Below are 16,840 nucleotides of genomic sequence, written 5' to 3'. Positions count from 1 at the left end.
TAATGGTACTCTACAAAAATCTGAATGATAAATCCTCTGGACAGGTTCTCATACCTGTAATTACAATACGACATATCTGGTCCCCTGTAGTTACTGTTCTAGTAATTCTGGGGTTGAGGGATTACAATGAAGTCCTGTAATCTACTCTAATTACATATCTGGTCGCTGACTGACAAATGTAGGCGCCAAGGGATTTACAGTGAAAGACATCCACAAGGGCTAACAGGCCTACAGAATCTATACATTTGCTTTTCAAAGGCCTGGCCCATCAGATCCTTCACTGAAAACATGCTTGGTTAGCTCACTGGGTTACTAGGGAAGATTTACTAAAACTGAAGAGTGCAAAATCTGGTGCAGCTCTGCAAAGGAACCAATCGGCTTCCAGGTTTTAGGGCCGGTCCACACTTCCAACATTGAGAGCGCAAGTCGCATGACATGTCACAATCAATGATTCCCTATGAGAGGCATCTTAACTGGTCCGACTTGTGTCGGTCCGACTTTGAAAAAGGTTCCTGCACTACTTTGGTCCGACTTGGGCATGATTTCAGCTCATTGATTTGAATGGAAGTCGCATCCAATTTGGATCATCGTCTTAACTGATCTGACTTGTAGCATGTGATGTGACTAGTGCTCTGAGGATCTTGAAGGGTAAAAAAAAAAGAACAATGTCCTTCAATTAGTTAAGAGTTTGGGATGCAGTTTGGTGTATGACTTGGGTCGTTACCCTTTGGAGGTGGGGGGGAGGGGGGAGAGGAGAGGAGGAAAATTATTAATATCTGGTGTGGGGCTATCACCTTTTTTTTTTTTTTCTTTTTGCCTCTTCCCTGCAGGAGGGAGGTGATGGTTAATGCTTATTTTTTATGGAAATCCCCATATGCATTTTTGTATTTTGGGGACCCTGAATCTGGGGTCAGTTTCTCTAAGTACATGTCCGGGGTGAGGAAACTGTTGATTAATAAGATGATAAGTTATGAACAAATTGGTCACAACTCCTTGGTTAGGAGACTGCTGTTTTGTTATTATCATAGTTGAATGTGCTACCATGGAAAATGGCTATCCTTTCTCTTGGCTGTTTCTTTGTTTGTTTTTTCTGTTTTTTGTTTTTTTTCTTCTAAACAAAAAAAACACAAAAAAATTGTGTTGGACCCCCCCAAGACTATACCAGACACCTCAGTCTGGTATGGCTTTTGAGGGGCAACCCCAGGCCAAAAAAATACAAAGAACGGCATCGGGTCCTCCCCAAAATTCATATCAGACCCTTATCCAAGCAAGCAGCCTGGCAGTCTAGGAAAGAGGGGGGACGAGTGACCGCCCCCTTGCCCTCCTGGATCATACCAGGCTACATGCCCTAAACATGGGGGGGTGCTTTGGGGCGGGGGGGCTCAGCCCCCCCACCCCAAAGCACCTTGCCCCAATGTTGATGGAGACAAGGGCCTCTTCCCAACAACCCTAAACGGTGGTTGTGGGGGTCTGCAGTCAAGGGGCTTATCGAAATCTGGAAGCCCCCTTTGAGAAAGTGGGCCCCCAGATCCCGGCCCCCCCTATGTGAATAAGTATGAGGTACATTGTACCCCTACCCGGCAGTGTAGCGTTACCAAAAACAAGAGACAGTTTTTTCTTGGTGCCATGCTAAGGCCTCAAGCACGCTGGACATTTTTACAGCTGATGTTTTTCACTTTAGGCGTTTTTTTTCTGCAGCCAGTAAACTCCCCAGCATGTTATCCTATGTGTCCATGTACACATAGGCTGTTATCAGACGTTTTTTGGCAGGGGAGTTTTCTGCCTGGAAAAAAAAATGAGAACTAGTGGGTTTGGAGAGGAGTTTTTCAGCTGTAAAAACTGTCTAACTCTGAAAAAAGCAAAAAAAAAAAAAAAACGCGTCTATTCAGCGTTTAAGAGCATTTTTGACCCATAAGCTTTTGTGGGACTATAGAAAAGCTAATAGAACGTAAATGCTGAAAAACGCTACTTCAAAAATGCTGAAAAACTCATTCTACAGCTAACGCTACTGTTGTTTTTTTTACGTCCAGTGCGCAGACCTGTTCTTGGGGTCATTTGGGGCGCTGGTTCAGGAAATTGCATTGGCTAGACTGCAAATGCTCTAGTTTTTTAGATATGGCTGGATCTATATACTTTTTTAGGCAGTTTTTGAAAAGATCTTGCTGATCAACTGTGTTTTTGCTAGTTAGCACATATAGGGGTTGATAATCTGTGCACTTTGCAAAGCGCAGTTGCTCCAGAGCTTAGTAAATGAGCAGAAGCTCTGGTAACTTCTATCATCCAATCACGTGCAAGCAAAAATGCAGCTTTTTTTTATTTTCCTAGCATGTGATTGAGTACTCTTTGCAAAGTGAAGCTTCATCTCATACAATAAGCTGAGGATAAACTGCACTTGCAGAGTGCAACTGCACAGTATGGGGTTGATTTACTAAAGGCAAATAGATTGTGCACTTTGCAAGGGCAGTTGCTCCAGAGCTTAGTAAATGAGCAGAAGCTCTGCTGGCTTCCATCATCCAACCATGTACAAGAAAACATGCTGTTTTTTTTATTTTCCTTGCATGTAATTGGGTATTCTTTGCCAAGTGACGCTATCTTATTTACTAAGTCCTGGAGCAACTGCACTTTGCAAAGTGCACATTCTATTTGCTTTTAGTAAATCAACCTCATAGTGAGAGTGTTTGCGTACTTCCAAATGTATTTTACATCAGAAATAGTGGATTCTGAAGTGTAAGTCATTAACTGTATTATAGTTCTAATTGTATAAGAGGGGTGTGTATATTGCCACTCATATCGTTTCATTTTTGCAGATGGAGCTGCCAGAATCATCGTGATGTATTGTGACATATTTATATCCTCAGAGGTATAACTAGAACCTTCAGGGCCCCGGTGTAAGACATTGTGAAGAGCCCCCCTGACCCCTGCCCGGGGCCCTTCCCTCTGAGCCTGGTGGCGGAATGCCAGGGCCTGGTTGCAAGTGCAACCTTTGCGACCATAGTAGTTCCGCCACTGGTGTCAGTGGTTTTTTATTTTTGTTATTTTATGTTTTCATTATTTTTACCATTTTTTTAAAATTTATTAACAATATTTATTTTTACAATTTTTTTTTAGGAGCTCCGTTGGGGCGGCTTTGGTGAGATACCAGGGGTCTAAATAGACCTCTGATGTTCCACTTTTGAGACAGAGAAAGGAGATTGAGGACCCAGCCTTCAATCTCCATCTCTGCAGCCTCAGCAACACAGAATAAATGAACAGGAATAGCTTCCTATTCATTCAAAAACTAAAGCCTAGTAAACAAAGTTTACTAGGCTATAGTTATGAATAGACAGAGTCAGTGATCGATACGGATCACTGACTCTGTTCATTCAGACAAGGAAGGGATTGGTAAATTAAACATTTTCTGGTCCCTTCCCTTCTCTCCACCCTGAGACATCCCCCACAGCTGCCTACAGAAGAGGGAAGGGGAAACCCGGCAGAGCTGTGGGTGACGATGAGGGGGCGGGAGAGAGCACAGGGGCTTGGGGGCAGTAGAAAAAAGCTGTATAGGAGGGCCGGCGGCATATAGAGGAACTGATCCTCTCCATTTTCCTCCTGTAGCCACTAAATGCCTGCAGGACGGAGAGGATGAGAAGCGGCATTCAGCGACTACAGGAGGAAAATTGAGGGCATCAGTTCCTCTATATACCACCGCCGATGCTGCCCCTCCTATCTAGGTGTACAGGGATGCGGCTTGGGACCAGGTTGCAATTGTGACGAGCTACCAGAGTGAAGAGTTGTATATGCAGTTTATGCTGTATCTCAAAAACGAGAGCACATATGGAAAATTGGTTCCATTTTTGGGCCATCTTTAATGCGGGGCAAAAGGGGCAGCCATTGTTGAGGGGCCCAAAGCAGCTGCCCCTTGAGCCCCTTGTCATTGAGAGTCTGGGACTTGTGGCGGTGGGAGCAGGGATAAGCGAGAGCCTGGGAGGGAGAAGAGCTCCCTGACCACTGGAGATGTGAGGAGCAGCAGGCGAAGCAACCCAGACGTGGCGGAGCCACCCAGAGGCTGGATTCCTTTAACCTTCTCTCCACTCCCAGCTCCGACAGCGGCCCAGAGGACAGGCTGATCAGGGGCCCCGAGGACCGACGGGAGACGCAGGCAACCAGGGACTGATACCCAGGACAGTCCGCAGTCTATGACATAAAAAAGGATCCGCTGGAAAGGGCAGATCACCCCATCCTCATCACCCAGAAGGACAAGGGCCTCGCCCGCTGCTGGCCAGCCTAAACGTCCTATTGAAAGTACCAGGCATCACACACACCTACCCACAGACAGGGACTGCTACAGGGGGTGCACAGAAGGGACTGTAGACAGGGCTAGGGGTCCCTCTCTCTCTCACACCCCCTATTCTCTCTCTTACCCCATCACCCCTCTCTCTTTCCACCCCTTTCTCTTTCTCCCCCCCCTCTCTGTTTCATCCCAACCTCTCACCCCTCTCTCCCTGCCAATCCCTCTCTCACCCCCCTCTCTCTTTCATCCACCCCCACCCTCTCTCTCTCACCCCTCTTTATCTCTCTCACCTCCTCTGTCACATCACTCTCTCTCTCACCCCCCTTCTCTTTCACCCAGTTGCCTCTCTCTCACACCCTTCTCTCTCTCTCTCACCCCTTCTCTCTCACCCCCCCTATCTCTAACCCTCTCTCTTTCTTTCACCCACCCTCTCTCTCTCACCCCTCCCCCACATCACATGCAGGCAGGGGGAACTGTTATGACACTGACTGACAGGTGACAGCAAGTGAGTGTCACTGATCCCATCTCCACCCAGCACAGCCACTGATCACATCCACCCCAAGCACTGCCACTGATCCACCTCCCCCAAGCACTGCCACACATCCCATCCCCCTTCTCCTCCCCAAGCATTGCCACTGATCCCATCCTCCCAGCACCACTGCCGCTGCTCCCATACCACCACTGCCACTAATCACGCCCCAGCCCCAGCAACCTATAGGTGAGCTGTAATGATGTGCAGAAACCTCTAGCAACCAATCAGCAAGCAGAAATGATGTAACCTCTTGCAACTAATCAGTGAGTGTTAATGTTATGCTTTACCTCTGGCAACCAATCACAATGGCTGCCTGATCTGCTGCACTAAACAGATTTTGAGTGTAGCTGCTATTTATTGTACTGTAGGTCTCAAAGCAGGTGGAGAGCAAAATTGCATGCAGGGGGGGGCTCAAAGAAAATGTTTGCCCAGGGTCCAATCCATATTAAAGACGGCCCTGAATCAGTGGGTGAAATCTACCCAGGATCGAGTCTAATGTAGGAGGCACCAACATGTGTTATTTTTGGAGACAAAGTATATAATTTAGTGTCACTTTAAGCATCCTTGCATCAAAAATGACAGATCTGCAGATAGATGTACAGATCTGAGCAGATGGCTGCAGTTCCTCCATGTCTTTTTGTGTCTCTATAGTGTGGTCACCAAGTTACCATGAAACACTGACACTGAATGGAAGAAAGGAGGGAGGAGGGACAGTGAATGGAAGGAAAGAGGGAGGAGGGACAGTGAATGGAGGGAGGAGGGACCTCATTCCTGGCACACAAGGTTTGCCTCTCTCAGGCTGCTGTAGTGCAGTGACGTCAGAGGTCAGCTGATCACCGACGATCAGTTCCCCCGGCATCATTCTCCAGCAGCCGCCAGTGTGGGGGGAGAGGGCACATCGGCCGATCCGTGGGTGGTCTGTGTGCGCCTGTGATTGACATCGGGGCTGTGATCTGATCGTGCATAGAAGGTAAACTTCTTCATTCTTCTTCTGATCTCCTGCGCAGCCTGGGCTCTGATTTCTCCCCGGTTCACAATCCCATCTGATGATACATGATGTCTGATCTGATACATTGTATCCCTGATCCCTCTATATAGAAGACAGCGCATGTCCCGCCCTCTGGTGACATGTCAGCTGGGATGTGTTTTGGATACATTGTGACATGTTTGTGTGATCAAAACTTTTGTTTCTTTATTTTATTTTATTTGTTTGTGTAGAATAGGGAATGGTTTTAGCTGTCTATACAATGTACAATCTCCTTTTAGATCCACCAACGATGTCATTTGATTGAAGTGATGGGAATATATGAGTTTATAATCAAAGTGGAACATCACCTAAAAAGGGACGTTACGCTTTTCCTCCTCCTCCTTCCCCCTCCCCCCTCTTCTTCAATATTTTTCATATAATTTTCGTTATGTCTTTTTAAACTCACGGTCATCTTCATGATCGAACGATTTTATGTACACCTAATAAATTATATTTTCTAATTTACATATGTGTGGTTGTTGCCTACAAAGTCCCAATGAAGGGGGATTTTCTTTTCTTGACATCACCTAAAAAGGGACGTTACGCTTTTCCTCCTCCCCCCTCTTCAATATTTTGGAATTTTTTTTTTTCCCCCTAGGGAGTAGGTATTCAGTTTTGATAGGTGCCCCCTCCCGCTTCTACTTGGATCACCTAGGCCACATGTATCAAACACAGACCATTTTATTTGGCCCTCGCACCCTCCCTGCTCAATCGTCAGCCCACCAGCCCCGCACTTACCCCATCTAGGTCGTGGGCAACGCGCTTCCTCCTCGACGGCTTCACCTTGCGTCTTCTGCTCCTCGCCATCACAGCGGCTTTCCCTGCTTCTTCTCTTCCTCAGTACGGATGAGCTCCGGCGTGTTCGCACAGCCCACGTGCAGAGCCCCGCCAGGAAGTCGGCACTGCGCTGTGCTAATCACAGGCAGTGAGACATTTCCCGATCTCTGCAGCCACGCATCGGGGCAATGTCTCACTGCCTGTGATTAGCACAGCGCAGTGCCGACTTCCTGGCGGGGCTCTGCACGTGGGCTGTGCGAACACGCCGGAGCTCATCCTTACTCCTCAGCAGCCAATACGATCGCTTCTCCCCTCAGCCAATCAGGTCTCAGGACTCGCTTCCTGATTGGCCAGGAGGAGAATTGGTATGACAATAGCGAATATTCTCTATTGTCACACAACCGGGTGGGCTCAGGGCGCAGTTCTCTGCGCACCGAGCCCACTCTTGTTTGAAACCAATCAAAACCAAGCCTCTAATCACGTGCTTCAAAAAAAAAAAAAAAACCCCAATGGAATCACTGCATCTGGCACCCTGCATGTGGATTAGGGGGGCGGCACCCCTGCATTACAGGCTGCCACTGCTTGCACCTCTCCTGCAGCTGAGGCACCAAAAATGACGCATGCTCTGAAGCAAGTACGAGACGGAAGCTATTGGCTACTTGCTATTGAACTTCCTTTTTCTAGTCCCGTGTTGTACCTCACTGCGTTCTGGACGGTCGGACTTTGGTCAGACTTTGGGTTGACCGTGTGTAGGCAAGACCGCTTGAATAGAATTCTGTCAGAGAAACCGTCTAAGTTTATTACCACGGCTAAACCGGTCGTGTGTACGCGGCATAAGTGTATGATCAGACAGTGGAGAAAACGGCAAGAACAACCCCTGCATAATATACTGCTAGGTAAACGTTACCTGCGGTATTTACTAAATAAAAATGTGTTCTGTTTTACCTATGTTTTAAAATATTGATTCTTTTTAAATTTTGGGTTGGAAAAGTGGGGGCGTCTTGTACATGGGGGCATATTATACACGGATAAATAAAATACATTTACGTTTTTGATCTTAACGGGGCAAAATGTGGAAAATTTCAAGGGGTATGAATACTTTTTCAAGGCACTGTAGTGTTGCAGACCTCAGCGCTTATCTTGTTTTCTGTGTGCTTTTCCTCCCAGGCATGGGGTTGCTGTGTTCTCCTTCCACTAAAATGCCCTTTTCTTGCATTTTTTTTTTTTGGATGGCTCCATCATTTTACAGGATTCCATGGAGCCACCCGTGCATGTTCACTCCCAGCATGCGTACACTGATGCGGCTATCCTCCCTCCTTACTGCACACGCACCACCCTCCTGCTCCCCAGTTCTCCCTTCTCCTCTCTCCTCAGTGGGCATATGCCATTCTTCTACTTCTCTTTTAACCTCCTCCCTCCTCAGGGCAAATGCCCCATTCTCCTGCTCCCCACTCCTCCCTTCTCCTGTCTCCTCAGTGTACATGCTCAACTTAGGGTTGCCACCTTTTTCTTGAAGTCAAACCCGAACACTTTAACAGCGCGCAGCAATTCCTTTTTTTTTTTTTTTTTTTTAATAGTATAAAACTGTACATTGATTTTGCAATTAAATAACATTTCTAATCATATGAAGTTTATCACACAAAAGCCCCCTTTTACATCTGAACTCAAATAGTTTCCTTACACTGTAAGGGGGAACACTGAGAACTCTGATGTAAGGAGGAACACTGAGAACTCTGATGTAAGGGGGAACACTGAGAACTCTGATGTAAGGGGGAACACTGAGAACTCTGATGTAAGGGGGGACACTGAGAACTCTGATGTAAGGAGGAACACTGAGAACTCTGATGTAAGGAGGAACACTGAGAACTCTGATGTAAGGAGGAACACTGAGAACTCTGATGTAAGGAGGAACACTGAGAACTCTGATGTAAGGAGGAACACTGAGAACTCTGATGTAAGGAGGAACACTGAGAACTCTGATGTAAGGAGGAACACTGAGAACTCTGATGTAAGGAGGAAGCCATAGTCCAGTCTGAATAATGTGTCCAGGTTTCAGGCAGTTTGAAACCTGGACACATGGTTCCAAACCCAAACTGTCTGGGTGAATCCCGGACAGGTGGCAACCCTAGCTCCACTCGATGCTCCTCCCTTCTCCTCAGTGCACATGTGCCTCCTTATTGCGCAAGCACCATTCATCCAGTCCTCCCTTCTACTCCCCTTCTCCGTGCGCATGTGCCACTCCTCCCTTCTCCTGTTTCCTCAGTGCGCATGCACCACACATTCACGCCTCCCTTCTACTCCCCTCCTCCGTGCGCATGTGCCACTGTTCGATCCACGCTCCTCCTTTCTCCTGTCTCCTCAGTGCACATGTGCCACTCTTTTGCTCCCCATTCCTCCCGTCTCTTCCCTTCTACTCCCCCCGCAAGTGCAACCATAGTAGTTCCGCCACTGGTGTCTGTAGTTTCTTATTTATATATATGTGTGTGTGTGTGTGTGTGTGTGTGTATATATAAATATATATAATATATATATATATATATATATATATATATATATATATATATATATATATATATATATATATATATATATATATATATATATATTATAATTAAATTAATTATTTGTTTAAACAATTTTAGGAGCTCCATTGGGGGGGTTCTAAATAAACCTCTGATGTTCCACTTTTGAGACAAAGGAGATTGAGAACCCAGCCTTCAATCTCCATCTCTGCAGCCTCAGCAACACAGAATGAATGGACAGGAATAGCTTCCTATTCATTCACAAATGAAAGCCTAGTAAACAGTCCGTAAGCAGGGTCAGGCAGTCTAGGTAATCAGGCGAGGGTCCAGGGTCAGTGTCGGGAGCAGATGAAGTTGGTAGCAGAGAGTCAACACAGGAATGGGTGGCAGATTCACAGGAAACGTAATAGATCAAACGGCAATAGTGCAGCTTAAATAGCCCACCTGTGCGCGCACGTTGGCCACGTACAGAGCTCATTATTGTTCTGCAGCTGCGCACAGGAAGACACCCTTCCTGACGGGCACAGAAGACAGCAGCCTTGTCACTCTTGAGGGGAAAGGAGTTTTAGATTTACTAGCAGATTTAAATACGCCAACAAATTGAAGCTAAACTTCAGCTCACACTTTATAAGCAGTTAGAGTAACAGTTTGTTTTTTATTTACATAAATAAAAAAAGCTGATCATTGTAACCACCCCTGTCAGTGGTAAATGTTTTGTCTCATCCTTGTAACAGCTACATCTGCAGGAAAACTTGTTCTGTTGATAAACAACAGACTTAATGGCCAGATCATGGGGTGCAAATAAGGGGCAAAGAGCCTAAAAAAGAAAATGAATGCAGCCACCATATCCAATAATTGGTAAGCTGCAATATAATTTTAGAAACATAGAAAAGTAACGGCAGAAAAAGACAGAGTAGTCCATCGAGTCTGCCCATTTTATTTATTTATTTTTTTTGTTTTGTTTTTTCATTAACCTTGTTGTCTGACTATAGATTTATGTTTATCTCAAGTATGTTTGAATCATGGTTTTTATTTGAATCAATTTTTTTTATTTTTTTTTATTTCATCAAATTTATTAAAAATGCTTTTGGAGTAAAAATCTATCTAAAGATAGTTTTCTATTTGGGTTACATTCATAATTTAGTTTATTCAGTATTAAATGGAGCTTAGTTATGTAGCATGAGGCTGTATATTCTGCAATATTTATATTTTTGGTAAACTCATTCAGTGAGTCCAAGCTTTGCAAGCTGAGATAACATGCACTGCATTGATGCATTCACACAATTTCACAGTAACCATGAGATAAAACAAAGTTCAGGAATATTCCTTTTATCCCATTGTTTTACAAATCTACGTACACTACAAACTGTGTGATTGAACCGGTTCTGGTATCGCTGTTTTACTAACATGACAGCTTATTATTCTTAATAGGAAACCTTCATTTTGTTTGCAAATATTAAAGATTCGAACTACCAGCAAGAATAAGTCCTTACATTTAAAGAGCACCTGTCATTTCAGATCCATCATGGCAGCGCCTGTTAGTGGACATCCACTCACCTGCTGCCGCCACGTCCCTCACCTTGTTGGGTCACTGCCGCATCACCAGCCATCCCATTAAAGTGAATGGGACTGTTGGTGAGTCAACAGCGGGTCAGAGGAGGAGCCGCTGCAGGACAGAGATGACAGTTCCTCTTTAAAAATTATGATTTAAACCAAACCTTTTTACTAGTGATTTAAATTAACTTGATTTAAATCAAATCCACCCTGTTTGAAGCCATTTACTGTTGACTGTCTTACTACATCTGTTGGTAGTTTATTCCATTCATCAACTACCCTTTCAGTAAAATAATGCTTTCTAAGAACTTTACTCCAATAAATATGTCCTTGTGGGTTTTGCATTGCCATAAACTTGTGTAGGATGGGAATCCTGCTTGAAGTGGCAAATCAACTCCTGGCAAGATCAAATTTTAATAAAACTTTGTTACAATGGGGGAAATGTGAAAAGCAAAAACTGCTAGGACCTAAAAAGCCAGCCAGCTTCCTGATGATGTCTGCGATGAAGATGGCGGTACATGGCCCATCTTAGGTGGGTTTTGGACGCCAGTGTGTATGTTATTTGCGTTCAGCTCCACAGACCAGACAAGAGGGGGTTAAGAGGAAAATTAACCTTGAAGGGGTGAAGTTCCTCTTTAAAGTGAAACTCAATTCCAAAAATTTTAGTTTTTTCCTTCCAATTCAATTGCAAATGTCTGTCACTTTTCTGAGGTTGCCTTTCACAAGAACCATTAGGAAGGCCACATAGGCTAAAGGAAATGGAGTCAAGCTAATTTTTACAGGAAAAATCAAGATTTGCATGAAACTCCAACTGCCTATCTCAAGATCTTCTGATCAGTTTGATATTTTTGAGGCTTTTATGGATTTGGTGCTAAGATATTAAAACACTGGTTTTCTCAGGTGCCATGCTTTGAAGACCTGGAAAGTCAAAAATGTTGTATTTTTATTGCTTATTTATTAAATGTGTTGTATTGACGTTTTTTTTTTTTTTTTTTTTTTTTTTCTGCAGGTTTCTCATCTCTCAGACTTCATAAACAAGAAACATCAACTACAATTCTTGGGAATGTGGAAATTTTATTAATTAGATGAATCAGTGTTCTACTAGACAATGGCTACCTAAAGGGAGCCTGATTATGGGGACATAAGAACAGATTATTGCATAGTTTCATGTGCAATATGATTTTATTTGCAGCTGGTTTTATTCTTGAAGTACATATTTACAGCTGGATGAAACTACGAGGTAGCCCTTTAAGGCCACCTCAACACCTGGCTTTGTCACCATGTAGCCTATGAAGTTTTCTGATTGGCAAAATAAAGATTAAGTCTATTATATCAGGACATATCTGCGGTAAAGGTATGGAGGTCCATGTCTCACGCGTGGCACCCTTTGCCAGTAATGGAGACATTGCACCTTTACAAACTGGTTCTGCAAGGAGAAGGTCATATACACAAGACAGCTCCTACAGCGATCTCGCAAGTGAGTCCTCTACAAGGCGGACCAGTTCTCAAGTTAGGCCATATTCTCACAGTCACAAAAATTTGTCGGGTACAACAGGTCACAATCAAGATAATCCATACATTCCTCTCAGTGACAGCAATCTTAGGTGGGGTGTCATTCCTCAAGAGCTGCAATCGAGACTTCTCGACTTGAAAGACTACAAGTCTAGGACCCATGCTATCGAGGAGCTCAAATATCTCATCCAACGCTGTGATTTTAGTTCTGTTTCCCATTCAGATGTGGTTGGCTTTATTAGCTTCTTGTGCACACTGCTCGATGATAGCAACTTTACTGTCGTCTTAGTCACGTTGGATGTTTTGAACTGCTTTGTTGTAAATCTTGGCCAAGGAGTCAAACAATTTCTCAAACCAGTCATAGCCTCAACAGTCAAACTCCTTGGAGATGGCAAGATCACAGTTAAACAGGAGTACATGAAGATATACATGAGACTAATGAAAGTGGTTGGACCATACAAAGTATTAACTGTCTTGCTTGAAAATCTGAAGCACAAGAACTCTAGGGTAAGGGAAGAAGTAGTAAATATTTGCATTGTTTCCCTATTGACGTATCCCAGCGAAGACTTCAATTTGCCATTTTTAGCTTGCGAAATTGCACCGTGTTTAATAGATAGTAAGAGGCGAGTCCGCCATGCTGCTTTGGAGGCCTTTGCTGTATTGGCGGCCTCTATGGGTCCAGGAAAAAGTAGTCTGCTCAAAGCCGTTGATGAAGTTGAGCTACAGGAAAACGGTGAAGGACTAATGAATGCTGTGCAGGCCAGGCTGGCACGGAAAACTCTTCCCAGAATTTCCCCGCAAGGTTTGGTAGAGTACGCTCTTCCATTCCCGTCGTCAGCTCACATCCGAGGGACTCATCATTTGCCGGGAGCTGACACAGACTGGCTTTTGACAGGAAACAGAGTACAGAGTGGGCATTATCAAACAAGTGATCACAACGGTAGAGGAGTTATCCCTCACATTGATCCCGTAGGTCGAAGAATGTTAAGTGCTGGCAAAGGAAAAAATAAGTTCCCTTGGGAAAATCCAGGCCCTGGAGTCACAGATGTGTTTCCAGGAACTCACAACATCGATCAGGTACTTTTTTCCCACATGTTTTTGTGTTCAGTTAATGTTTTCTCCCGGTTGGTTTCATACATTTGGAATGCATCACGCAACGCCTTCCTGTGAGTGACATGTGCCAGTTAATGGTTTAGAAAACTAAAAAACAGAGACTTATTAAATTGAAAGCTTATGCAATTTGCTGGAATAAAAATGTTTCAAAATCCAAGTAGAACTAAACCCATGCCGGAATTGGCTACTGTTACATTTGCTTGCACTTTCAACTACAATGTCAAACCGTGAAATGGCTGGTGTCAAACAGAGGCTTAGGTGGCATCTTCCTTGGCTGAAAGGTTTAGGTTTGAAGATAGTTATATTGAAAGTTAAATCCCCATTGTGTCTTTCTGTAAACTTAAGAGACCAGTGGTTCCCAGCCTCAGTCCTCAAGTACCTCCAACAGGTCAAGTTTTAGGCTCCATTCACACTTGTGCAACTTGCCATGCAACTTTGGACATCAGTGCCACATGACATATTGTACCCCATGTTTTCCAATGATAGCCATTCATATATGTGCGACTTAAAGTTGCAGCCACTTCAAAGTAGTTCATGCACTATTTTGGTGCGACTTTCATGTAACTTGAGGGCCATAGACTTCAATGTTAACCCTCAGAATTTGCATGAAAGTCGTACCTGAATGTTATACAATGCAAAATTGTTCATTATCACTGGTCAAAGCCAAAGTTATATCCAAGTTGCACCCATTCAAAGTTGCGTCAAAGTTTGACCAAAAGTTGTAGTCCAAAGTCGGCGCAACATTGGAGTCTTACAAATGTGAATAGAGCCTTAAGGATTTCCTTCACCTTCCACATGTGATTTAATCATTTATTAAATTGCAGCTTACCAGTTCTAAGATGTGATGGCTGCATTTGTTTTTGTTTTTTTGGATTTTTATTTATTTTTTATTTTTTAGGCTTTCTTTTATTTTTACTTGGGCATCTAGCCAGTAACTTTTTTTTTTTTTTTTTTTTTTTTTAAAAGAGCAAGCACTACTTCAGTGATCTCTAGTTTCCAGGGGCATCAGCTAGGTATGGTAAAAGTTGGGTCCAAGTTGGGCCAATGTAACTATGTATAATATAGCCACGCCTGGAGTTATTTTTTTAAAATATACTATTAGAAGTTTTTTGTGGTCTCTGTTTGGTGCGTGCAAAAAATACCTGATTCTGCTAGAAATCTTGTGAGATGATAAGTTCCTATGCCCGCTGTTATCAGTTACATTATTCCTAGTGCTTTCTGTGAATTTCAGAACCATTCCCCTATGTTATGGAGAAGAGAATGGGGAGGAGGTGTTCTATATCTTATTCTAGGGGAACAACACTGCTTCTCCCTTGATACAGTCTGGTGAATGTACATTGTCAAAGTCAGGAGGCATGTTACTGGCAAGATCATCCTAGGATAGTAAATGTGTTATTGGCAAGATCATCCCAGGCAGGAACTGTTACTAGCAGGATCATCCTACCATGGGGAGTGTGTTACTGGTGGGGTCACCTAGGGTGGGGGAGTGTGTTACTGGTGGGATCACCCTAGGATGGGGGAGTGTGTTACTGGTGGGATCACCCTAGGATGGGGGAGTGTGTTACTGGTGGGATCACCCTAGGATGGGGGAGTGTGTTACTGGCGGGATCACCCTAGGATGGGGGAGTGTGTTACTGGCGGGATCACCCTAGGATGGGGGAGTGTGTTACTGGCGGGATCACCCTAGGATGGGGGAGTGTGTTACTGGCGGGATCACCCTAGGATGGGGGAGTGTGTTACTGGCGGGATCACCCTAGGATGGGGGAGTGTGTTACTGGCGGGATCACCCTAGGATGGGGGAGTGTGTTACTGGTGGGATCACCCTAGGATGGGGGAGTGTGTTACTGGTGGGATCACCCTAGGATGGGGGAGTGTGTTACTGGTGGGATCACCCTAGGATGGGGGAGTGTGTTACTGGTGGGATCACCCTAGGATGGGGGAGTGTGTTACTGGTGGGATCACCCTAGGATGGGGGAGTGTGTTACTGGTGGGATCACCCTAGGATGGGGGAGTGTGTTACTGGTGGGATCACCCTAGGATGGGGGAGTGTGTTACTGGTGGGATCACCCTAGGATGGGGGAGTGTGTTACTGGTGGGATCACCCTAGGATGATCCACCAGGACCAGAACAGTGTTATTGGCAGAATCGCCATGACACCACCAACACATCTAAGGCCTAGTAGGATTAAGTATATTACATTTTTGTTCTTGGCTTTTGATAAACCATTAAGACAGATTGTTTTTCCATTCAGTTATTTGCCACAGATCCATAACCTGTTTCTATAGACTTTTTATTTTTCTGTGTGTCAGTTTTATGATATTACAGAACTCCCCATTCTACCTTCCATATAATTTTGCTAAAACACCCCCTAACAATTTTGGCTCTGTCCATCTTCAGTAAGGGCCGATGATTCATGTAGCATTTACTTCCTGGGGGAAAAAAAAAAAAAAAAAATCTACCCTTAGCTCAGGCATGCAGGTAGGAGGGTGTGCTTAGCTGAGAAAACCCCTCCTCCTCTCTTGAGTCCTGGGATGTATGACAGCATTTGCCTAGGCAAGAAACCAGGAAGTAACTGAAGAAATGGTAAAAAGTTTAAAGAATACACCTTCCTATTTCAGAATGCTAGCAGTATAAAGATTTAAAGCGGAGTTCCACACAAAAATGGAACTTCCACTTTTCGGAACCCTCCCCCCCTCCGGTGTCACATTTGGCACCTTTCAGGGGGGAGGGGGGTGCAGATACCTATCTAAGACAGGTATTTGCACCCACTTCCGGCATAGACTCCCATGGGAGTCTATGCCTCTTCCCGTCCCCACCGCGCTGTCTGCTGGGAACACACAGCTCCCAGGAGAGAGCGGGGACCACTAGGGACGCGCAGCGCGACTCGCGCATGCGCAGTAGGGAACCGGGAAGTGAAGCCACAACGCTTCACTTCCTGATTCCCTCACCTAGGATGGCGGCGGCAGCTGCCGAGAACCGAGCGGGTTCTCGGCGTCCCCTGCTGACATCGCTGGACCCTGGGACAGGTAAGTGGCCATGTATTAAAAGTCAGCAGCTGCAGTATTTGTAGCTGCTGGCTTTTAATTTTTTTTTTTTTTTTTTGGGCGGTGTGGGTGAACCCCCGCTTTAAATCTATCCGAGGTTCCCCCTTTTGTGTTGTAATTTGCCACCTAGAGATAATGGTTACCAGATCCTTTGCTCAGTAAAGCTATGCCTATGAAGTCATGTCACACCAGCATTATTCTGCAGTTAATTATAGTCTGTGCTTTTATTGCTCTCTCTGTCTATTCTGAGAAGTAAAATGCTCACACAGTGTTTTTAAATGCCTGAGCAGCAGGAACCCAGAATCTGCCTAGTTTTATAACGAGAAAAGAATTAAGGCATTAAAACCCAAGGATTTGTTTTTAAACCTTTGCAGTGTAGTAGGGGGTCTATTTAATAATAATATAAATTACCGTAGTTTTTTTTCTTATTTAATTTAATTTTTTTTTTTTTTTGTGCGTAACTGCATGCACTTATTTATTTTTAACTAA

General features: G+C 44.4%; 1 protein-coding gene across 1 annotated transcript in view; it reads left to right on the top strand.

The window, feature by feature from the left end:
• The first annotated feature begins 5,614 nt into the window (after positions 1-5,614).
• The window catches only part of TOGARAM1 (TOG array regulator of axonemal microtubules 1), an 89,811-nt gene continuing 78,585 nt past the window's right edge, over positions 5,615-16,840 (top strand). Inside the window, exons 1-2 of the mRNA XM_073610115.1 lie at positions 5,615-5,772; positions 11,692-13,271. Of these exons, the coding sequence (XP_073466216.1) occupies positions 12,039-13,271 (1,233 nt within the window). The 5' untranslated portion in view covers positions 5,615-5,772; positions 11,692-12,038. The remainder of the gene's footprint in view (positions 5,773-11,691; positions 13,272-16,840) is intronic.

The sequence above is a fragment of the Aquarana catesbeiana genome, linkage group LG13 (assembly GCF_042186555.1).
Source record: "Aquarana catesbeiana isolate 2022-GZ linkage group LG13, ASM4218655v1, whole genome shotgun sequence".
NCBI lineage: Eukaryota > Metazoa > Chordata > Amphibia > Anura > Ranidae > Aquarana > Aquarana catesbeiana.
This window is presented reverse-complemented; position numbering and strand designations above follow the sequence as displayed.